This window comes from Spea bombifrons, chromosome 2 (assembly GCF_027358695.1).
Source record: "Spea bombifrons isolate aSpeBom1 chromosome 2, aSpeBom1.2.pri, whole genome shotgun sequence".
In the NCBI taxonomy this organism is placed as follows: Eukaryota; Metazoa; Chordata; class Amphibia; order Anura; family Pelobatidae; genus Spea; species Spea bombifrons.
Window position 1 is genome coordinate 24,178,324 of NC_071088.1, and position 24,992 is coordinate 24,203,315.

Sequence of the window (24,992 nt, forward strand, 5' to 3'; positions counted from 1 at the left end):
ACTCTCAGTTTAGTGCAGCAATGGTGAATCTACAATGGAGAAGCCAAGGCCTGTGTTGTTGCACGCAGTCAACTGACAGCTTTCGGGATAATTTAAAAAAAGTCTGCACTACATGAGGGGTAGACATCAACATGCAGCCAACTATTAAGAACATGTGTAATGTGTTTAAACGTCTTATAGAAAAAGATTTCCACTCTATTACTTACTAAGGTTCGGTATAAAATATTTACACTCCCTGCCACAATTCTGTATTAAAGAGCATGGTTTAAAAAAAAAAATGTTTTGCATGGAAGCATATTATTCTCCTTGAGCATAAAAATATGATTTTATTTCAATAAACTTCCTTTATCTGCAGATCTGGGGTTTTGTGTGACTTTCCCTTCTCAAACACCAAAGTGAGATGACTCTTTATGGCAATGCTAATGAAGTCTGTTCCTCCATAGACTGTCAACGGCCTGAGCCACTCTTTATTTATGATACAGAGTCGAGGTGTTTGTCTTGTAGATTGGGCTAAGATAACGGATCTAGAACATACAAATGGCGAAGATGCCGCTGCCTGATAACGTTATTCAAAAACTGGAACAATTATTTAAAGACAAAGCAGTACAATATTTTTGAAAACATTTTTAATCTGACACTAGAAATAAAAAATGGTGGCAATTCGCCATTAAAGTGTCCCGTTAAGCAGAGATTCACATATAAACAAATCAAAATAAGGTTTTGCAATTTGAAATGTTTTAATTAAAAGATAATTGAGAAATAAAAACATACATTGCTCACAAACAAATTACCGCAATGTCTGACTTGTGGAAAAATGAAGTTTTGGCCTATTTTTCCTTGGATTTGCTAAGCATACATTTTTTTTTTTACATTTTATTTACTAAATCTAATTGCCTATCTCACTGGCAGCTGCTTCACAGAAGGCAACACGGCTGGCTGTACTGTGTGCACATTTCCCATGGTTTCTCCCAGAGGCAGGGTTCAAGGCTGAGCTTACCTGGCATTCGCCTGGTTGGAGGGTGACGGGCACAAACTAAACCTAAAAAGCTCTGCAGAGTCTTTCTCCCAGAAGTTACTCTGCAGAGTAGATTGAGCAATTAGAATCTGAAGGGACAGCCCGCTCAAAAACTCAGACATGACTGTTTCCGCTGATCCACCCTCCGATGAGTATACTTTGTTGGATTAATATTTTTTTCTGGTTGCATCACCACTCTACGCACAGTCAAATAAGTATAAGAAAATATTGTTCTATGGGAAGCCATTGTTGGACACATACTGCTATTTTAACGTATAAAAAATATTCAAAAACACAGCGAACTGAATACTTGACTTTGGATATGATAAGTTAGCTGGTAGCAAGCCGACAGATTTGGTTGCGTAGGTATGTACAAAGCTGGTTCATCAGGTCTCTGTTCTGGCCTTCAACAAAGTGCATCTCAACTAATACATCATTTATGTCCTTCTTCACATTCATCACACACTTAAAAAGAAAAGAAGTGCCACTGCTTTGAGCCTGTGGCGCACACTCCTCAGTTGAGAGGTTCAGTTCTTCTGTGCAGTCATTTTCAGTCTCTTCAATGGTTTCAAACTGGGAAGTTTCCTCTGGCTTTGAGCTCATGCTTACATCTGCGATAGCTTCTGGATCAGCATCTCCGGTCAGGGAAGGAGACACTGTGAAGGTGTCATCAGGATTGGAAGATACAGGTTCAGTGCAAGTGGGGTTTGCAGCTGTGGGATCTGTCTCATTCTCTTCCGGGGGCACTCCAGCTATTTGGACGTCTTGTTTTACAGCTTCTTTTTGGAGAGGCTTTTCCTCCTTGTTTGTCTGCAGGAAGTCATCAGGAGCACGAGGCAGCTCTCGGAGTTGCCTCATTCGGTCCCTTTTCTTCCGACGAATGTGAACCCAAGAGTTTTCAATGGCTGTGAGAAATAAGCTCTCTTCTACATTACTGCAGGTGACATATTTATGTTGAACCTGATAAAAAAAAATGTTGCAACCATTGTAATCACATAAACTAATAACAAAATCTATTTACACAAGCATGTTACTCCAAATAATCAGATGTGCATTCTGGTTGGGAATAACACAGATAAGTCATGCCACATCCTGACTGCCAGCCAGAGTCTGGAATGCACAACCTTACCTGCAATACTGCCGCGTTGTGGGCACTATGATCATTAGTTAGAATCCATAAAACAAAGTCACTGGCTTAACGTTTTAGATTCCGTTGAGATTAGAACTGTAGTGGATGCATGGAATAACCTCCCAGCAGAAATGGTAGAGATTAATACAGTGAAGGAGTTTAAGCATGCATGGGATAGGCATAAATCTATCCTAGATATAAAATAAGGCCAGGGGACAAAGGAAAGTATTCAGAAATTGAGCAAACTAGGTGGACAAATGGTTCTTATCTGCTAATACATTTTATGTTTCTAGGGACGTTGATTTACTTCAGAGGAAAAATGTTAGAAAAAGAGACCATCATCTAAAACTGGAAGATTTTTTTTGCTGGTATAATCTTCAAAGGCTTAGATTGTGAAGAAGGCATGAAACCTGACTTCAGTTGGTTAAATCGCCACCAATATCTCACGCCAGAGTAAGGTTTTATGTTTTTAGACATATACCATTCAGATGTTTGGAGTCACTTAGCTGCTTTCATGGAAAACAAGGAAATATCTCACTGTAACAATTTCAAAATAATTTTCTAATGATCAATCAGCCTTTTAAACTTGAACTTGGACTAGCGAACACAAATTACCATTAGAAGGAGTGATGGGATGGATAAATGGCCTCTGTACATCTCTAAAGATATTCCTTTCAAAATCAGCTACAATAGCCATTTACAACATTAACAATGTCTATAATGTATTTGTGATCCACTCAATGTTATTTTAATGGCCAAAATGTGCTTTTCTTTCAAAAACATGGACATTTCTAGGCGACCCCAAACATTTGAACGGTAGCGTACATCAAAGAAGGCATTGCTAACTCCTTTATGATTCTGACCTACTTTTCTTTTACTAGATTTGCTGCAATTACATTTATCACTACTGGTGGTATTATGTGAACCAACTCTTGCTTTGTTTTCACTTCAAAGGTCCCCTACCCTGAGATCAGTCAGAATCTTTTTCATCCATTCTGTAACCACTGCGATGCTCCCAACATCCTCCAAGCTTTGGGAAGATTTAGCCGCCAGCAGTTTTACGATAGCCTCAAGGACCGTGAACATCATAGGTTTCCGGGGCTTCTCCAACTTTCTCTTCTTAGGAGGGTTCTGAATTCAAAGCAAATAAACATAATTTAATCATTTGCAGAATAAAACAAATAAAGAAATGCTCTGTAAGAGAATGAAAACACATGGAAGGATATGTTTACAATCCATATGTAACCCAGATATAAACAATTCAGCAATGAACATCAACCCCCCCCCGAGCAGAACAATGAAATCTTAAAATGCTAAAACATTTTGTTTTTTGACCCCCTGAATGGGGAGTTACACAAAATCAAAAAGGGAATGGCGGTTGAGTGAGGCTTGGCTCTCAAAGGGACTATGGGAGCACCAAGCTGAGAGCAAGAAGGGTATTGCGCTTAAGTATTCAGTGTCAAATAGATCCATTGGAGTTCCTTCTATTCTCTCAAAGGTTGTATGTATTTGCCTCAGCATAGGTGAGGAGCCTGGAGTGATGATCTTTACTAATTATATGGCCTTAACCATTAATGGTACTATTAGCCGAACACCCTTTGAAGAGTGTCTGCATGTAATCTATGTCAGAAGGCAGGAGACGTCTTCACTTCACTACATTTTCCTTCAGGGCGCAGTTCCTCCGACACACCACTAGATGGATCCAGACAACCACAAGAGACGTTTGTGAAAAACAAGCTAAACCCACCCATTCCTGCATTCACATTTTACACAGCAAAATACCGATCTGTTTTATTAATAACCTTTATGCTGCTGCACAGATCAACAAACTGTAAAACGGAAAAAACAAGATATGATTTATGCTTTTTATCTTGGTAAATGAATATAAGTTTTCAAGCCATTACATTCCACTTCTCAATCAGGCACCCAAACAGAGCACTGATTAGCCAAGGCATTTTACGTAAAGCAAAAACCTGTGAATATAAATATAAAGATCATAGGTTGTGATTATTTGACTGAATTGAAGTTATTGAAAAGTAAAGGATAATTATTTGTACTTAAAGATTGGCGTGTTTATGACCTTCTCTTTAAAGGGGATGTTTCACTGAAAACATTTTTTTTTCTCCTTGATCATAAAATATTGTGCTGTATACAGAATTGTAGATTGGCATTGACAAAAACCTGATTATATCTCATTTTATCCCCATAAATTCCCTTTATCTGCTGATCTGGAGGCTGCTTTTGTTGTCAGTGATGTGATATTTTGGGAGACTTTCCCCACTCAAACACCACACTGAGCTGATACTTTATGGCAATGCTAATGAGCTTCTGGCTGTACAATGGAATCATTTAATCAGACTTTCACTAGTCAGTGTCAGGCTGGGTGACTGAGACCGAGCCATTCTACGGTTTACCACAGGCACTATTGATTAGGAGTCAGTGTGTTTGCTGCCCTTTAATGTTCCTTTGTTTCCCCGCACTTCAGAACGCAAATATTAACAAGAAATGCACATTCTGCTTTTGCAAACTAGAACACAATTTGAATTTCTGGATCTTGAACTGGAAAATTGAGGCAGCAAACTTGCAGATAAATGTGCAAATATTTTTGCATACTATATGAGCGCATGCATTTTGAACTTGATGAACGAGCCGTTCTGCTGCGACGGATTTAGCAAAGTCTGCACATTTCTATTGTGAAACCTCCTCCTCGGAACAGACATTGATTCTTCCTGAACAAGGGCAAGCAACAAAGAGGGAGGTATGTGGGTGCCGCAGTGTAAACACACGCGTGTATATTCTAGCCGACCCGTGCAGAAATGTATACATGTGGACTCTGTGGTTAGTGAATACTACATGTCTGAGCTTCACGGGGGAGAAGGAATGAAAATAAGCGTTTCTGCCCACTCAGCATTCTCTCTGTGTGCCACAGCCTATTCTCTGCAAGCTGTCTATTTAACAGGCAACTGAACATAGCATATTCTCTTTAATATGCCTTTCAAACACATCAGAGGTATAACAATCCCTGGAGGGTATGCTAAAAACCTGGACTTATCAGAAAAACATGCATATTGTAAGCTGGTTACTGGAGACTCGGTCTGCGGCTTTGTAAAAGAAAGCATGTTCAGCATCTTATATTCTGGCTCTTTTACTAAGCGACGTATCGTCTTGCCATTTAAATCAGTTGAGCAACAAGCAGCAGACTGCAATACAATTAAATGTGATTTACAAAATTCAGCTACCTACCCCCCCACCAATAGATGTGATTATTCTGTTGGACTAAAATATTAAAGATGATATATATACATGCTACGAAAATGATCACGGCAGGAAGCTTATACCCCGGCAAGCACATTATTAAATGGTAATGAGGCCAAATAGGTCAGACCAGGTCTCAACATAAAGCAAATATAGTCATTATTCACAGAGACTAGAAACATTTAAAGAAGTCCCGGTGACTGCAGGAGCCGGAACGGAAATAGGTCAGTATTTCCACTCAAATGGTTTTCACTTTTAGAAAATGTACCCAGCAGAGTGCTGGACCCGTTTGCATTGTAATGGTGTCTTCTGTTCACTGGGTAACCGAGGGTTAAATGGCATACAATACCAATGCTACACAATTATAAAGATTTTTGGTACACACACACATATATATATATATACCGTAGCCAGGGACAGAATCTGCGGTTCTGCAGGTCACAGAATAGAGCCTGACCCCCTCATCTGCCGTTATTAAAGGGGGATCATTATTATTTCTACCCTTGCATTCTGGGAACAGGTAAAGCTTTTCATGACTGTTGATATATAAGCAATTAGTTTCACATAAGCTCAGCCATTATATTATATTATATTATATATATATATATATATATATATATATATATATACACACACACACACAGAGGCAAAAGAGGGAAGGCCATTTAACTCTTTCAGTCTATCAGCGCAGTCTGCATTCATACTAATGTAATGCAGAAACCGCACAACAACAGACTTTTGTCCAAGATCCCCCCCGAACACCTAAATTATTCTGGAAATCTTGGCTAATATGCGTTCTTTCTTCTGGTAACCCGAAGCTACTCCTGTGCTGCCCTATTGTGTTAGTATTGGCACTAGACTAACTCAGCTAAACATCTCTAAAAACGCCTCCCCAGCTCGGTATTTAGGTTTTGCGGGCTGTGGGTTTCAGTGCCGTCCAAAAGTATCTAGCAGACATTTTTTCTGCCCCAGATTAATACTGAAACACAAGAAAAGCACGTACGTATGTATTGGAAATGTGTGTACTGTGGCTTTAAATAGTTAGACTGCAAAAAAACAATCAATTCTATCAAGCCACGCTCGGCGTGAAATCACAGTCAGCCGTCATCCAAGACCTTTCACTGGCTGCTTACAATCATACCTATTTAATGCCAAGTCTCTGCATTGTAATTGCCAGACTAGACATCTGCAGTTAACCCCCAACCAGGGTGAATACAAACCTGAAATCGATGAAGGGAATAAGAAATGTTTCTAACCGTGGCTCGGACGGGAAAAACAAGACTTGGTTAATAATAATAATAATAAAAAGGTTGACATTTAGCCCAAGATGTTCCATTCTTTCATTATGCCGATGGTGTGATAGAGGCTGTCGGCTAATGCCTTCTTAATTTGTTAAGCACAGAGAAATCAGTGTGCATGTCTAATCCTTCAGACAAATGGGCATTAGCAGACCAGTCTGTCACATGCGGGGGGTGCAAAAGGCATTTATCAGAGGCAGGACAGGGAGCACGGACCCCCACGGGCTATGTGGAAGGAACAAGGAACACCAAGCCTTACGAGCTATTAGGGGGCTTATGCGTCTCTGATACAAAGCGATACTAATATTTCCAGTGTGTGCCGCATTGCTTTGTGTCTAAGAGCCAACGGCAAAATATATGTTATTAGGGAAGAAAAGAATGTTAGCTACGATATTTCAGTGGCAAAAAAATTGACTGGGCTATCATAATTTTAGATTTACTTGTAACATGTCGTAAAAAGATGTATTAATGGGTGATATGTAAGGATACAACAAATCTCTTTGTGATTCATAGCCCTATTTTTAATGTTGGGTTATAACCGCTGAGGCAAAACCTTGTGCATCATCTTTCCCATACAAAGAATGCAGTGTCACTGTACAGCATGCAGACTAAATTATGACATCACGGTTAAGGAGGAATTTATAGAAGACAGTCTTGTAGTAGGAAAGGGTTTTCTAGTTATTTTGTTGTTACCGAGCATGTATTGTTTATAAAACCCTGTGTATTCACAACATAAATAACACATACACAAACATGCATGTTCTAACATCACAGATAGCCTCAATTTTTACAAATATGCTTAACTTACTGAGGTCCTTTCTCTAAATTCCTAAAAAAAAACATAACACACACGGAAGCATATACTCACACTCACATACATCACATAGCTTGGCAATATTTTGGCAAGATCTAAAATATATATATATATATACATATATACACACACACACACATATATATATATATATATATATATCTATATGCAAACACCTTGAACGTATCCTGTTTAATCTAAATATATTTATGTACATTTACATTAAATAGGATGGGTGCAGATGGAAACAAGGTGCTACTGCCGCTATCTCGCGCCTTTCTCTCCTCTTTCACTCACTGCGTTCCGCCCCCCTCATTATCTCTCCTCTTTTTCATCTCTTCCCTTTCTCAGTTCCTGTGATCAGAGCGCCAGGTCTGTTCCTAGAGACCTGGCAACATTTAGACACGCCCACCCCCCGCCCACTTTCCATCCCATTCAATACTTTCTGGGGGGCTAACCCTGCCTACATGCAGAAATAGCCCCACCCCTCATGAAGCCAGAGGGAGAACTGAGGGCAGCGTGACTTGGGAAGTTGTCAGGTATGGCCATGCCAATGCCAGTGACTGTGAGGGGCAAATTCTAATAGCCAACAGAAATATGAGGGAAGGCGCCAGGGAATGCTAATGCTTTGGAGAGGGCAGACTCTCCTCTTGGCATTTACGTGTATACAAGCCTTTCCCCGGTGTAACAAATCCCATGAGTAGAGATTCTGTACCTGCTGAGAAACACACACAGCTGTAAGATCTTTAGCTATACCCCTGATAATTATATGATGGAACACGCATTGAACTTGCTTCACCCCACTTGCAGCAGAGCTGATACAGAACAATTATCTGGCACCTTTGTGCAATCTATCAATTTCCCCACTTCTTCTTTATCTACAAGTCATTCATTCTCGAACAAATCAGCCCAAGATCTTTGTGGTGTAGCTCAAATCGCAAATACTGATTGCAGTTTGAATACTTTAAGCACAGAACAGCAGAACGCTACTTAACCCCTTAAGGATCAGGCAACTGTCTCACCTTTTCGAGACTCAAAAAGGCTGCGAGGTGTCTCCCACCTTACTTATCAGTCAGTAATTTAGGGGTGTCTAGTAATATTATTTATTTAAACTATGTTTAGACCAATATACAGTGGCTGGCCCCACTCAAACATTTTCACCCCACCGCCTTCCAGACTGTGATCTTACTGAGCAGGACTCTCTTTTTTCTGTCCGAATTAGTATGAGATGTACTGCTTCTTACCGTTTACAGCACTGCAGAATACGATGGAGATACAGAAATGATTCAATAAATAATCTGAATGTATCTCTTAAAACTACTTTTTGCATGTGGTTTTTGTCAGCCAGTGACTGTTTCTGGGGATATTTAGTTTACAAGCGAGAATATGAGATATGTGGCAGAATGTGACACAACTAGAGTCTCTAATCTTTTCTGCTCTTTTTCTTCTTCACTTGATTATTTGAAGGCTGCCCAGATCAATAAAATGAAGTTAAGAAGGAGGAATAATCATGCACATCCATGACAGTTAGAATGGCTGCTCCTGCAGTATTTACATAAGGCAGATATCTAATATATACACACAGTATGTGCCATTCTAGTTTAGAAGTCATTAAATACCATACGCTACATATACATATGATTACATACTACCATCATATTCTGCATGCTGTTTATTAGTCAGACCAGGGAAAGACAGATTTGCTTGAGCGTATAGGCAGTCAATGCATGGTTATTAACAGGTAAAACCAAATATGTGCTCCAAAATACATATACTTAATTACCCAACAAAATATATATAAGTTCAGTGGACAACCCGTACTTGCATTACACAGTTTAGTAGCGTTAGATGATTTTGTTTTAAACTTACCGGGATGATTACATCGTCATAAAAGCTCCATGCAAGAGCCCAACGCATTGTGCGCCCCTGATAAAATTCTGTATGGGCAACTTTGGGAACCTATTGATATATAAAAAATAAAAAAAAGACGATATATATATATATATATATATAGTTGTGCAAACAAAAAACTCATATTTAGGTAAGTGACCAATAAAAATAATCTAAAAAGTCTCAGAATATTGGTTAACCCTTGTAACCAACCAAGGGGAAATCCCATGAGACAAAAAAAATATCTAAGCATTATATATGGTGTTGAATACAAAAATGTAGTTAAGCATTGAAGGAAACTCTGTGGTTTTGTTTTGTTCCTATAAACTTCCTTTCTCCCGAAGGCTGCCGTTGTTGTCTGTGATCTGATATTTTGGGTGACTCTCTCTACTCAAACACCACACTGAGCTGATCCTTTACGGCAATGCTAATGAAGTCTGGCTTACCCAATTCAATTCTTTGCTCCGCGGACTTTCATTAATCAGGGTGCCTCTCTAGGTTATTAAGACTATTCTATTGTTGAGCAAAAGGCAGAATAAGGAATACAAATATTACGGACACCTCCAAGAGCAAGCACAAATATCAGATAATCTCGCTTTGACAAGGAATTCGGTGTGTTTTATGAATCGTATGCAAATCGGTTAATAAACTCTAAATCTACGTCGAGGCGTCTCACATTGCTCAACATCAGGTTATAGCGACTGCAGCTCTCTGTAGTAAGCGAACATAAAACCTACACACTCCAATAAATCCATGAAGTGACCATGAAAATAGCATCTGTCCAAAGAAAGAGCTCCCTTGAGTGTGTGAAGAATTTAAACAAGCGCCATTTTTGTATTATTCTGAATTTGTCACTAAAATGGAATCATAACATCTTTAAAAAAAAAAATATGAGATTTTCAGACAGATTCAGTTAAAAAATAAAAAACAAATAAAAAACAACAAACCGTACCCCATGAATTCGCAGCTCTTCCTTCAAAGGGGCCAAACTGCACTTCTTCCCCAACATGCAGCTGTACCATCTAGAATAAAAAAGCCGACAGGGTATATAATTGGGGAGCTTTAATTCACCGCGGGAAAACACAAAAGCCAAAGGTAGCTCAGCAGTCACTGTATTATGCAGAAATTTTTACTCCGTGATCCAGACATCTTGACATTTTTCACCGCAACAGCGTGAACACGCAAAACACAACTACTCATTTGCATTAATTAATCCCTTTCGGGTCATTCTGCTACAGCACTACAGGCCTAGGAAAGCAGAACACATTGGGATAATTGATGGTAATTCTGACATATAAAAACTTCAGGAGTCTGCCACAGAAAATCAAACCTAAACGGTACCTAAAAAATACATAAAACAATTACAACTATGACGAACCAATGTTTGGGGCGACTTTGGGACAAAACATTCCTTTTTTTTTTTTTTGGAGTTAGATAAAGCAATTTTTATCCTTCTGGGTCAAATATTCTATTATTACTTTTTTTTACTTAAAATAAATAATGAACATAATGAGCAAAACTGTCTGTAAATAAGGAGAGAACAATGGATATATGCGGCAGTGTACCAAAGCATGTCTGTGCCAGACCACAATATCACGTCAGATTAGTTTGGATCTTCGCGATGAGGCGTTATGCACTTTTTATGAGTTACACATGTAGTAATATATAAAAACATTCACAAGATCCCATCAATCATTACTTCTTCGTATTTAACGGCATTAGAAAAAGTAATAAATCATGTTGAATAGTCAACACTCAAAAATTGATTCACAGTTATTATTCCATTATATGGATTATGTTGCATAAAATTATATGTAGTGCGTTTGTGTGTATGCTTGGCTCCTCTCGCGGGATACTTTAGCAGCTTTAACCCTTCGGAAGGCAAAGCTTCATCTCACACCTTTTATATTTGTGCTCCTTTATATACTGAATGCGAGTCTGAGTGCATTCGTTTTCAAGCTCATCAGCTGATGACATATCCAACAATCTTTGCAATTTAACAGGATTGTCAGCAGGATCCTCCAAAACTCATCTCGGTGTAAGAAAGATTGACATTTCGAAAACTTCATTAGATAATTATTAAAATAATTTTCCTTTATCATTTTAACGGTGTTACATTAAGAATGTTGATATTACCTACAAATATGTTCCATTTTAGTTTTGGATACACTTAAGTATTTGTTTTTTATTTCTTACCAAGGAAATGACAAGGGCTAGATCTTGAGCCAAATTATTATTATTAAAAAAAAAAACATATACTGAATTCACTATAAAAAAAGAGAGACCGGTGGTGTAGTTTATTTATTTATTTATTTTAAGTGTGTTTTTCTGCAGTCTCTTCACACCTAAGCAGCCCTAAATAATTAGCCTTCAAAAAGAGATCTCCTTAACCTCTTTTGGAAGACAGTTCTTGATATCAGTTTCCCTCGATCACGCTTTTGACAGCTCAATGTATTTGCTCCTGGCAGCAGTTTGCCGGGGCCGGTTCTATGAACAAAAACCACTGGAGGGTTTTACTCTAAATGCCGTCGTGCTCGGGATTAAAGTCAAAGCCCATCTGTTTACTAATCACACAACATCTGAATCTGTTGTGCTCGCTGTCAGTAAAATGTAGGTGTCAGGAATAAGACAGCCGTCTCCATTCATGCTCAATACGGCACTTGGCTGCTACATTTCAGGACAGAGCGGGAGATTACACGGGGGTCTTAGGCTTCACAGTAAAGTGTCACAGCGGTCGGGCTAAACAGTTGTCAAACAGTATGTTTCTATAAGTATTTAAGTAACAAAACCACATTACCCATTACCCATCAAGCACACGTGTGTCAGCAATAAATGCTATGGCCAGATAACTCCCATTAGACTCGTAGATATGGCTACAAACATTTTAACGCTAGAGATTAACTCCTTGACACTTCTATTGATCACAATGGATGCAGCCCTTCCAGGTCTCTTAATACTATATACATTTCTCTAGCCCTGATAAACATGATAAAAGTACAACACAATGGTTTAAATGGTAACTACTCCATATTTACAATTATGTCCCTTTTTAAGTATTTAAATATGGCCTTTACGGTCTGCTCACATGTATAGAATGATTACCACCATATGTGCTCCATTTGTACGCCATTGTTTTCCGGCAGTAAAAATTAACTAAAGCTAGTGTTACTCGGGGTATGCCTGGCCCATATAATGGAAAGCTCAACTGGTGAGGAAAGCTCAACTGTCTTAACTTTGTAGTATGGAAGGTCAGCTCAGCTATTTTTACAGGAGACGCTCAAACATATGGAGGACCTAATACCTACATCCAACAGCACAGGCCTCTCGCATGGCAAAGAGAATATTTTTCTCGTTATTGTACGCTTTTATACTGTTTCTATGCTCAGGGAGGCAAAATTGTTGCATTATCTGTAAATTCTCACTTTAGTCAATAAATCTCAATTAACACAAAAGAACTGCAGATTCATTCCTCCCATGAGCATGAACCTGACAAAGATCATAATTATACATGACACAGAAGACCTATAAAACTAATTGGCCCCACAAGACCCCAAACGTTATTAATATTATGTAATTAAAAGAAAAGGGCTCTGTGTTAATAAGAGATTTCCCTATATGTAATATATCATATACATAAACCAGATTAGAGAAGTGTGGACGATGTCACGTTTATATACTCTTCTCTTTTAAGTAGGCATTGAGCTAGTCTTAAGGAAGCAATCCCCTATAGGAGTATATAAATAAAAAAACTTCCTTCTTATTGATCAATGTGAGTTTTACGAGGATCGCACCAAGTTAAATACTCAGTTCCTGCGAAACAAGAGGCCCGCTAGATGGACATTAGTGATTTCATTCATCATTAGTGATTAACCTTGTGAGCAAGCAGAGGCCCTAAGCCAGCCTAAAACCGGGTGGCCCCAACGTTTAATTAAATGTATAGGTGGCACTAATTTTAACATATATACTGTGAGGGTGTGTGTGTATATATACATATATTTTTTCTAGAAAAAATGTTGCAGAGGTTCTTTTTCAGCAACATATGTTTCAAAGGGCAAAGAAAAAACTATAATTTTAACTACTAATTGCATCTCCTCTTCTTTGGTGATAGCGTATACCGAGTGCCCAACAAAACAAAACCCAAAACCCACGTTGCTCCATTTTGCCAGGAGGAAAAATGGATGTTTAGGAACATTTAAGCAATGTAAAAATCTGTAAAGTGCATTTTGGAAAGCTGGCTCATCTAAAGTTCAAAACAAATTGTCCGTCATTCTGTCTGCGAATTTGGAAAATGCAACAATAACTTGAACAGTAAGCACCTTCCTGCGATGCAAGAGCACCCCCTTACACCCCGAACTTTATTAAAAGTAACTTATTTCCAAAGTCTACAAATTGTTTATGTAATATGCATATTCATAAAAGTACATAAAATAAACAAAACATATTTTGAGCTCATGCAGGAAGTAAAGAGATCCCCTACCCCACATTAATACGATTGTTAAAAGAAGCGGATACATCAGCATTGCGTTTACACAGCATTTGTAGAAACAAAACCAAATGACTTCCTTTAATATTCACACAAACTCTTATTGATCACTTTCTTACTTACCTTAACCTTTTCTTCAGCTGCAGACTATCATGAATGATCCTCTTCACAAACTCTAACTCTCCCCCTTCAGCCATGATCTCTGTAACGCCCCCAGTGTTCACTGAACTAGGTGGTGGTCGGCGAGGGTTTCGGGAATTTACTCCCTGTCAAAAAACACAAAACGTTGGTAATCTCATTCGAAGGGTATGCATGGCTTTGCCCTGAAAGGGCCACATGTACGTGGTTCACAATCTAGCCCTTTTCCAGCATCTATGTACCACGCATGTAGCTGGCACTCTAAGGGTTAAAGGAACAGTCTAATCCTCAACAAAAAGTAAAGCACTTTAGAGTCGGTTGTGCAATGACCCCAATGCATTTGTGTGCAAACCGGGGCATGCATTCTTTAGAAAGTGGTCTTAGAAAATGAAACAGAATAAGTGGAAATACTATAAACTCCCCATCTTTTCAAACCGTTATTGGGACCGGAACTGACTGAGCTTCTGGGAACTGTTTATAATACGTTATCATAACAAAAGTTATCATGGCAACAAAAGTTATGCTGCAGTTTGATTCCTCGGGAGAAACATATGATTCATGAGATATGGCCAAACTGTTTATCATGTACAATATGTAGATACCTATTGTATCATCATACTGTAAAATTTTCCTTTCTGAACCTTGTATGTACTTTTTTAAATGATACACCAAATGTCTTAAAACTGTTTCTCTACTTCATATAATAAATGGAGAAATTGATTAAGAAATGAAACAGAGCTCCTCCCCTGCCTGCTTTCACTGCTTGTGAGGAATCATACTTAAGAATGCTTCCTTCCGGCACTTCCTGCTTTCAAAGGAAGCTGCAAAGTGAGAAAATAAGCAAGACAATAACCAAAGAACGCATGCTTGTATGCAGTAAGATGCATTGGTAGCCGAAAAACATAAAAATGAATAAAAAAATATTAGAAATGGATCAGCCTGCGTCTTTAAAAGCTACATGAAAACATGTCAATCAAAATGTGCATTAGATACTGAAGTTTCCTAAAATAACTCAAACCAAATTCTATTTTGCAAAGAACAATCCAGAAGCTTTTTCTCTCAGTTATGAATTCAACACTGTGCATAAAGTTTGTAATAAAAGAAGCATTTAATCAAAGTGTACAAAATGCCTTCGTCATTAAAATGTTTCTTATTGTACTTTATTAAAAAGTAAAAAGAAAAGCTATAATTTTAAAACACATTTTGACAAGCGAATGAATGGATTTCACAGGGAGAACAAAACTGTAAAAAAGGTAGGGGAAAATTTCATATTTTTCAAATGCATAAAAAGTAGCTTTTACTCTCTTTTCATGTGCATGATAATTTCCGTTTGGGAGTTGAGCTTTCTGACCGTATCCTGCATGTAATACAAATGCAACTATAATCGCCATTATTTCACCCAATCGAAGGTGTCATGCACTGATATTTAGTGATCCATGTTCACCAGAGTCAGTATTATCCAATCAATTCCCTGTCCTGAAGCGTTCTCTATTCTTCTCAACCTTAAGTCCTTAACTGATGACGAAGAATAAATACACAAAATAGTATTTATTCTACTCTTTCCAAATACCTTTTCCAAAAAACAAACATAAGATACTTTACCTTGGCTTCCAGTTGGTTGGCAAAAAAAGGAGGATTGCACATACAAAAATCATAAACAATCTCGGACTCTTCTTTTAATGCATCCATTAATAGAGTTTTTTGAGGAACTTTAACCACTAAAAGAAAACAAAAGTCTATGAGTACCTAAAAAGGACATTTTCATTATATCGTTCACTTGCATACAAAAAACAGCAAAAATACTACAATATTCGTAGGCAGTTACACGTTTGAGACATTTTTAGATCCACATTGTTGGAAATCGTCAACCCGGGGATAGCAGCTCTGGGGGCAACAACAGCATCTATAATGTGAGTATATGATGGCCTATATAGTATATAATCTGCCTCTCCCTATTATATTATTTATATATCAACAATCTCTACTATAATGCTTGTTTGTCTACTACGCTATAGCTCTAGGCAATACATGGTGCTACACATATACAAAGTACAAACACACGCACATATATGTTAATAATGCAAGATTATCTGTAGGCTTTATACCGCATCCAACAGTAGGGGGCATCACATAGCCACAGACACATTAGATACTTAGTGGTGCAATAGAGCGCCACAACGATTCTAAGCATGGAAAAAATAAGAAGGCAAATCTTGATGAAGATACTTAAATCTCTTTTAAGTATATATAAAAATATTCCTGAACAGAATTACATTCTTGTCATGTAAATTCCCAGGTTAAAGGTAAAAACCCTGCAGGGGAGTAACTCTGTTTTGTAATGTCATGTAGGCTCCTTTAACCAAAATACAGAGGAATGAATTTGAGCAATTCTAGCACCAGAACAGAATGCTGACACAGCTATTTAAAGGGTTAACACCAGAAACTAGCCAAACACTGCAGCACACATGAATGCAGCTGCGTGGTACACCCGGTAGGCATGCAGAGCCGTGCCCTTCACATGCCAGCTTTGTTCTTATCTCTCACAGTCACCATGTCCATAGATGATCAAATATACATGGCAACCTCCGCTGGGGCTTTCAACGCGTTCATGCATTGTGTAGTTTTGTAAAGCAAGCCTGTAATTATTCCATTATTGTTTACCATTAGTCAGCAACACAAAAACAATCTTCTCCCTCTCAGGGGTCTCATAAAATAGCGATGCTTGCTCCTGCCGACAGAGGATGGTACTCTGTGTTGAATAACACCCTGATCTCCCACGTACCGGTGGGAAAACATCCCTGCCGGTGCGAAAACTATAGGGTGTGCTATTACATCCTCGGTCATCTAGGGCCTGTTTTATAGGAGGTAATAGTACGTCCTTAGGTCGCTTAGGTTAACAACGAGCCATTCTATTGTTTGACACAAGACAGCACGATAAGGAATTGGGGTGTCTGTCTAGTAGATTGGGTTAAATAACAGAAAATGTATTGTTAATCTAATACTAGTAATAAAAAAATCGTGTTACCCTTTTGGTCTCATTCACAAGGCTTCGGCCTACAACCAAATGCTGTGTAAAAACTGATGTGTGTAACACGACATACGAGATACTGGTTGGCATATTGGGTCCATTTTGTAATGAAAGGACCCATGAGCGGAAATAACATAGGTAACGGTTTTCAGTGCTTGATTGAATAATGTCTTATCTCATTTGCGGCAGTTCCCCTTTAAACTTAACTCTTCAGTAGAGAGGAGAGGCATCAAGGACACAGACACGCAATCTGTAAAAAGCTGATACCTTTAATGAGATCTGCCAAGTTGTTTTGCTCCACATTTTTCTTTGCATAATTAAAGCAGATGTCATCCACTTCTGTAGCAAGGAAATACCAGCCATTTAGAGTCGCCCCAAGCAATGGATAAATGCAAGACGCTCCTGTACCTAAAGACAACAAAAGACAATGTGGGTAATGATCAGGGAAATGTTCTACATTCGGCTCACATTAATCTCTTATTAACTGGACACCTGCCTTATCTTGGCTGAATTATGGTCTGAAGCTGACCACATCCACACATAAAATATACGGATACACATATACATGGTCAACAATGAACACATCAAGAACAATAATAAGAATACGATAATGTCAACACGTACTGTACATAACCTTTTAAAGTAGTCAAAAAATGAACGGAGATTTATGTTGAGATCTATAAATGGAACATCCTTAATGAGGCTATACAATTACAGCCAGCCCAGGATAAATATAATCACGGATTCCAAGTTTCTGAAACAATGGAAAATATTTTATCAAACCTCAATGAAATTAGGTTCTCATAATTAAAAGGGAAAAATCAATCTGATCCAATGAGCAGAATTTTATAGGAAGTAAGTTGTATGGGAAGCCAAACTTCGCTGCAAACGTGTCCTTGGAAGACTGATCCCGAGCCTCAGCAGACAATGCAGTATTACGATTATTTCTGCCTAATTGCTTGGGAAAACCGAACAGGGGAAAGAAACTGCTTTTAGGCTCTGTTCATATTAAATAAAATTACAGCCACGTTTCTTCTAGAGAAAGAAAAAAAAATACTACATAATTCAAATTTCAGAAATATTGAAATAGTTCTCATCCAATACAAAAAAATATTAGTATAGAAGAATTAACCCTAACAAGGAAAGCACACAATCTAGAGTATACATGTACACATGCACTTAGATGTACCCCAAAAAGTAACAATTATTCACACCTCATCAATGTTCACTAAAGACTGAATCTTCTCTTAGGCTAAGACGCTTATATGCATACATCAACACAGGCAGAGAAGAAATGTTCTAAGCGGTATATAGCGTCTTAGTTTTGTCCATTGTAAGTACAATTGTGACAAGCTTACAATAAAAATACAAAATCGGTGGTCATTTTTGCTACAATAACACTGTGCTAAATGTCAACATTTTACCAAAAACGTAATAAAGACCACTGTAGTGTCGTTGGTTGCTGACGGTTGCAGTGTTAATGTACGGCAGATGAAGCCAACACTATAATACAAATAGTGAAAGATACGAAAACATAATGAATGTACTACGAGGATATCCCTGAGCACGACACGACTGTGCCAGACTGAAATATATATGTGTGTATATACGTATATGTGTGTTCCAGCAACATCCGCGCAGTAGCCAGAGAAATAATAGGGCGGGAGGGCAGTCGTCTGTGTCTCTCGCACCCCATCAAGTCTCATCACACACTGGCACCAGGTTTAATTTCTATCCGGTGAGGAATAGCTGCGGGAGGCCGCCGGCAGGAAGCCAAATCGTGTCAATGAGGTGAAGGGGAGGGGGAGGCGGGAAGGCAGATGGATAACGCGGACATCTAAGCATCTAACAAAAAATCTAAACCATCAGGGGATACTCCTAAAAAGCAGTACAGAAAACAACGGACAGATGGAGCCAACCGGAAGAACGGCGATGTTTATATAGAAAGGTCAGTTAATGAAGTGCTACACACAAAGGTAATAGACAGTCTAAAGCACCGAAGCAGCGTTGGATTTCGAGGAGTTCCCAAAGCAGATGAAGGAAGGTGAGGAGCTGTTGTGTTCCCTGTGGAGAATCTCTTACATTGGGACGCAGCAGATTAGATTTAGAAATAACAGAACCACAAACCCCAAAATATCCCCCGTAGCGTATGTGCAGCCCCTCACTGTATTGTAGCTGCACCCAACCCACCAGAACAAAGGAGGACATGAAGGTTCAGAGAATTATGCTACCACAATACTTATGTATCCATTAGATCTGCAGAACATAAATTAAGCAAAACTAATTTCTCTGGCCCTATGAATTTCTAGGATAAAAGGCATAAAACTCCTAAAAATCCAGGGTGTTTTCATCACAGAAACTGCATTAAGACAAAACTATTAAACATTGGGGAGGTATTAAAAGAGGCTGTGGATGATATATGTATATATTTTTATTATGACTAAATTCGGCCTGTGATATAGTTGTATAAGTGATGACTAATTGTATAAAAATATATTCGTGCAATTTATGATAATGTTATAAAACCCACTAATACTGATACTGTTGCGGAGCGATTTATCCAAAACATAGGTTACCTTTTCTTCTGAAAACCTACGGTGTCAACTCAGCTGTATGCAGAAAGTAGCCAATGGTTTTGGAAATAACTCACTTAAGGATCATATCTACAACTAGCACACATTAAATAAGAACGTCACACTTGAAACCATAATTGAATGCAGTGATGAGAACCATCTATCACACACATAACCAGGGCATTTCACGGACTTTTCCATTAAAGGAGCACTCCAGCCCTCTTTTCATGTTTCATTTTGCTCATACAAATCACTGACACCTGTCTTTAGTTATCGGAGTAAGAAAATGGGACTTTTGTTACATTTTGCTCCTCCTTAGATGCCCCTATTGAAACCAGGAAGCATACCTTGGGTCGGTAGACCATCAGCGAATCACATGTAGGCTTACTGAGCAGTGATGTTTTGCTACCATCCATGCTTCTTGGTCTGAGTTTCAGGCAGTCAGGGGCGGATGAAACTAAGACAGGTTATTCATTTTCTAACTCCAATAACTAAAGCACGCATGTTCCAATTCGCATGCTGTGAAATGCATCGGAGTCCGCGCAAAATGTTTATATTAGTAAATAAGAATGAATAGAATAGAATGAACAACATGTTGTGCATCAACGTAAGAAATAGGATCAGAGAATCTCGAATGTGACAGCTCCCCTTTTAACACGGGTACGTCTACATTATCGGATCACAGCCTTATTATGGCACAATGCCACCCATCTAAGAATGACCCTAGCCAACAACAAACAGATCAATGGCATTAGAACTGTTGATGATGTATTGTTGCTTTATAATACTGTTTCAGCAGACTGTTCTTCCAGACAGCCTTCTCTTATTAAATGTGATGTAGCATTTCTAGTGGTATATATGCATACTATATATATATATATATATATATATATATATATATATATATATATATATATATATATATATATATATATATATATGCATTAAAAAAACATTGTTGAGTATTCTTGGACACTCTTGCGCAATCCTACTGCATTTGATTTAACTGCAATGCGATGTTTAATGATTCCAACCACCTAGCAGGGTCCAAGACATTAAAAATCAATAAACTGCAGGCCCCTGCTGAGTGAATAACTATTTAAGTCTCAAACTGTGGAGATCAGGTGCTGATAACAAGCAAAAATGTGGATTTCAGAGAAATAATCAATCACAATGACACGTTTTGTGTCTTTTGTGTGAAAGATCACCTTAAAGCTTAACCTCTAATTCGCCCTTGAGGATTCCTGGTTGAGACCCCAGACATAGGTCACACCTCAATGTTTCCATAAGAAGCCATTAGAATTCTGTGTCTTCTTTGTCTATCATTCTCACATGTAACACAATATTGGAAATCGCTCACAATAACCTTGCGTTGTTTGTGTAAATTGATGAAGCTTCAAGACCTCCAACAATACATTGAAGTATCTGCACTGGGTATCGTGCGATAAAATCTGGGTTTCAGGGATAGTAGACTCTAAAAGATGCCTCACACATTAAATGTCTCCTACTAGAAATTCCAATCCTGTGTACAGTTGCTTTGTAACATGCGTTTGGTTAAGAATGAGGTTTCTAATGCAGGATATAGTTGCAAAAGTGTTTCACGGACTCTGTTGAACATAAAAAAACAACTTTAAATCAAACACTGTGACTGTATAGCATTTGAAACATGATGTATTCCCTAAAAGCTGTGTTTGCGGTTAGATGAAGATGTGAACCATACATTATGAAGAAGTAAACCTGGTACACGTCTGGGGTGAGATGGGCCGAACAGGCCTCGTGTAAAAACGCAGTTATATTACACAGTGCTACTTCGCCAGTTCTGACACTCTTTAGGCAGAGTCCTTCACAATGAAGCCAGTGGGTCAAGATGTTCAACTCATAATTGTACTAAACAGACTTGGCTATCTTCGGATTCAGATCTCTACCTCGAACAGCAATAAAATCTAATGAGAGATCATCAGAGCTGCAGTTGAAAAGCAGTCAAACTACTAGTTATCCATCCCTATGTAAAAAAAATACCAGGCAACAGCAGCAGAACCCAATTTGATTACTAAACAGGTTGTTCATACAAACTGCCTATCAGTGGCTCATATAAATATATAAGATAGGTAAACTTTTACTTGGTTAAAGACTTCTCAGGTGGGTTTGGGCAGCCAGCAGAGTGGGCACAGTCTTGATATAGTCTTATTAAGCACAGAAAAAGAAGTTACCTATATCGATTCCTCGACGGAGAGCAGTTTTGTCAGAATCGTGGTAGTTGATCAAATCTTCCACCCAGTGGATATAGTTAAGTCTCAGAGGAACTGTTGGAATGAGCCGCTCCAGAGGAATATCAATACTCAGGCCAAAATCTTCCTTCAATAGGGTACAAGTCAGGGCCCTCACCGCTTCTGGGTCCTTGAAGTTTAAACTAAAAAGTAATAAGTACCATTGTGAGGTAAAACAGGTAAAAGCATTTAAAACCATTCAAAAATGTAAGCCAAAATAGTTAAAAAAAAGGGAAAATTCTGTGACTCTAAATGACCTATACATTATAGGTAGCCAGCCAAGCTCTTCCTGCTGGAAGCTCATTGAAGTTGGCCATTTATAATGTATAGTGACAGGAAGGAGTTAAAACAGAACGCTCCATTTAGTGAATACACCCCAAAGAGTTTTTATTTAAACATCAGTTAAAAATGGTGTGTGTATATATTCTGTACTTGAATTAATGGTATATCGTGGACAATGATGTCTTCTCTCGCACTGGCTGGACTGTGTTATTGAATGAACACCAACATGCAAATACAGATTCTTCTAGTTTTAGAACTACCCTTGTAAATGTGATTTCATGCTCACTCAACTAGTACCCAAAAAATGTTTTATTTGAAACCATATTGATACACACAAACATTACAGTTGTAACTGTGTTCTACAAGAATGAAAAAATATAAAAACAGGGTACTTAGCTTTTTAACAACTAGTGGGGGCTGTTTTAAACCTTTTAAACGTTATTGCACCATTTGTGGTTTTTATTCTCTTTACAGAGTATTTTTAAAGCTGTATCCCCAGAATTTGTTCTGTTTTATCCATACACACAAACATTAACTGACATATAATATATAAAAAGGTGGGGAAAAATTATTTTGCTTAGGATTTCTTAATTTTGCCTAGGATATACAAACTGCTATACAAACCTCCAATTAATTTCCACTAACACCCTTCAAGTTCAGCAATGCATGATATGTTTTTGCTTTATTATTGTAAGATTGTCAGGGGTAACAGACTTGCTTTTCTGATCACATGATCTAGTATTATCAGTTACAAGGGTTCATGAGTGACCCTGTGGGGTCTTTGTCATACAGACTGATGGCTCCCCAGGCGTGAGCCTCGTTTTCTCAAGAGCCAAGAAAAAAGTTCAACACCACTTTCATTTCATCCAGATGGAGAGATCAAAAGTGAAGCAGGTGACGGTGCATGCATCTCAAAAACATACCATGGTGGCTGGCTTAATTTAGAGATTCGCCCATTATACTTTAATCGTGCAATATTTTAAGTCATTTTTTTTTACTACCCCCATCCGAATTGAAGCAGCAATCCAATCGAGTTCCACAAAAATCAGCGTTTTCATCTTGCATTGACGATAGTTGATCATGAGCAAAGCAAAACAAACATGGCAAGTCTTGAATGCGATAGCACACATTAAGGTTAGACTCGAACATTGTTCTTTTGAAATGCACATCACATGGCTTCATATTTCCACACCACGGCAAAGAAAAACCCTAAGCCTCAAGCAAAACCGAATTAGAACTCATCTATGAAACAATTCTCTTTTTAAAGGAATCAATCTATTTTTACTCCTGGAATTCAGTGTGGACGAGGCCAGAAGCAAAACAATTTATTATATGAAAAAGAACCTTTATTTCATTGGCATGTATTGCAGGCAAGAGTGGATGCAATCCAAGTTTCAAAAAAATAAAAATAAAGGGTCACGTCAAATTGATGCATTCAAGTATAAATTCCAGGAAGCAATACAGATGATTTATACTTGTTTCTATTCTTCATAGAAGTACCAAATTATTTTTACTGGGAGAATGATGCTATTTTTGAATTCACGCTGTTATTTTTATTATTTCTATTAGCTTTGCAGGTAATAACAGCATTATTAGAAACACCGAGTTGCTACCATACTTATTACTAACCTTATTACTAAGTGGAGTGGTGGCAGATCAGAGCTTTACCAAAAGTGACTTTGTGACTTACCTGTAGTTTTTTTGTGTAACTGAGGGCTTTAGAGTATATTTTATTTAAATGTTTTGTTTATTAACATGATTTGCTGTTTATTAACATTATTTGGACTTTTAGGGCTGTAGAACACTGATAACCAACATAGCCAGCAACCATCCTGAGCTTTTAGAAAAAAAGGACATCAGGGGAGCAAAGAGGGACAGGGGATGTCGCTCCTAAACTCGGACGCACGGCATGTCTGTCACCTCAACTATAAACCATCCCATGAGAAGAAAACCTTCAGAAAGACAAAATTATGTATAAACACTGTCTTATATGGGTTAAGTTATGAAATGAGCAGAGATGTGATAATCCAATCCTGGTGTCTTATTGGAGAGCCATCAGGGGTATTCACTAAAGCCATCTCAGACTCATCTTGGGGGTGTCACTTTGACCCTAACAGCTACAAGGTGAAATGGCTCAAACTCTCATTGTATTTCAAAGTTTTCTCGAAGTTCTCCTCCCAGGTCCTCATAAAGACTGTCATAGATCAAAATATGAGGTTTTTGAGCTACAGACCATCAAAACCAAGCAGCAAAAGATAAATGAACACAATTAGGTGCTCAGATCAGTGAGGTCTGCTACGCTACACTACCAATTTATATTTACTCAGTTCACTTAACGCAAAAAGCCAGCGTTTCAGCCACATTATAGTGATTAAAAGACAAAGCCGCATATTAGGAATACATACCTTACTTTTCCAGCCAAGCTCAGAGTCACATGCTGCTGAAATTCTGGATACTTGGAAGCCAAGTAGGCGAAGTCTGGAGGTTTGTCTTTGTAGCGGTTTCTTGGGTGCATGGATTTATTAAGAGACATTCCTTCTCTGAAATGACAGGAACAGAAACGGATAGCCATAAATCCCAGGTGCGAGAAATCGATGGCTGCGCTGCAACCTCTGTATCTGAGCAATAAGCAGTAAATCCGCATCCCCTAAAGGTCTCTATACACACACGCAGACACACGCACGCACACACACACACATATACACGCACAGGAGAATAAAGGCTTTTAAGGGATATACTTCCATCATTGGGCAAAGCATTAAAATACAGCTATAGCTATCAATCACATTACAGGAGAACGGAACTCAACTGAGGCTAGTT

The 24,992-nt window shown here is 38.3% G+C and overlaps 1 protein-coding gene across 1 annotated transcript; it reads right to left on the minus strand.

Moving 5' to 3' along the window:
• Positions 1-611: 611 nt before the first annotated feature.
• On the minus strand, positions 612-24,732 carry METTL16 (methyltransferase 16, N6-methyladenosine). The gene is made up of 9 exons (XM_053457164.1): positions 24,578-24,732; positions 21,834-22,033; positions 17,318-17,458; positions 15,625-15,740; positions 14,008-14,150; positions 10,354-10,423; positions 9,381-9,470; positions 3,108-3,275; positions 612-1,975 (listed from the first exon to the last, which is right to left on the minus strand). The coding sequence occupies exons 1-9, from the start codon at positions 24,703-24,705 to the stop codon at positions 1,346-1,348; spliced, it is 1,686 nt and encodes a 561-aa protein (XP_053313139.1). The 5' UTR covers positions 24,706-24,732; the 3' UTR covers positions 612-1,345.
• Positions 24,733-24,992: the final 260 nt, after the last annotated feature.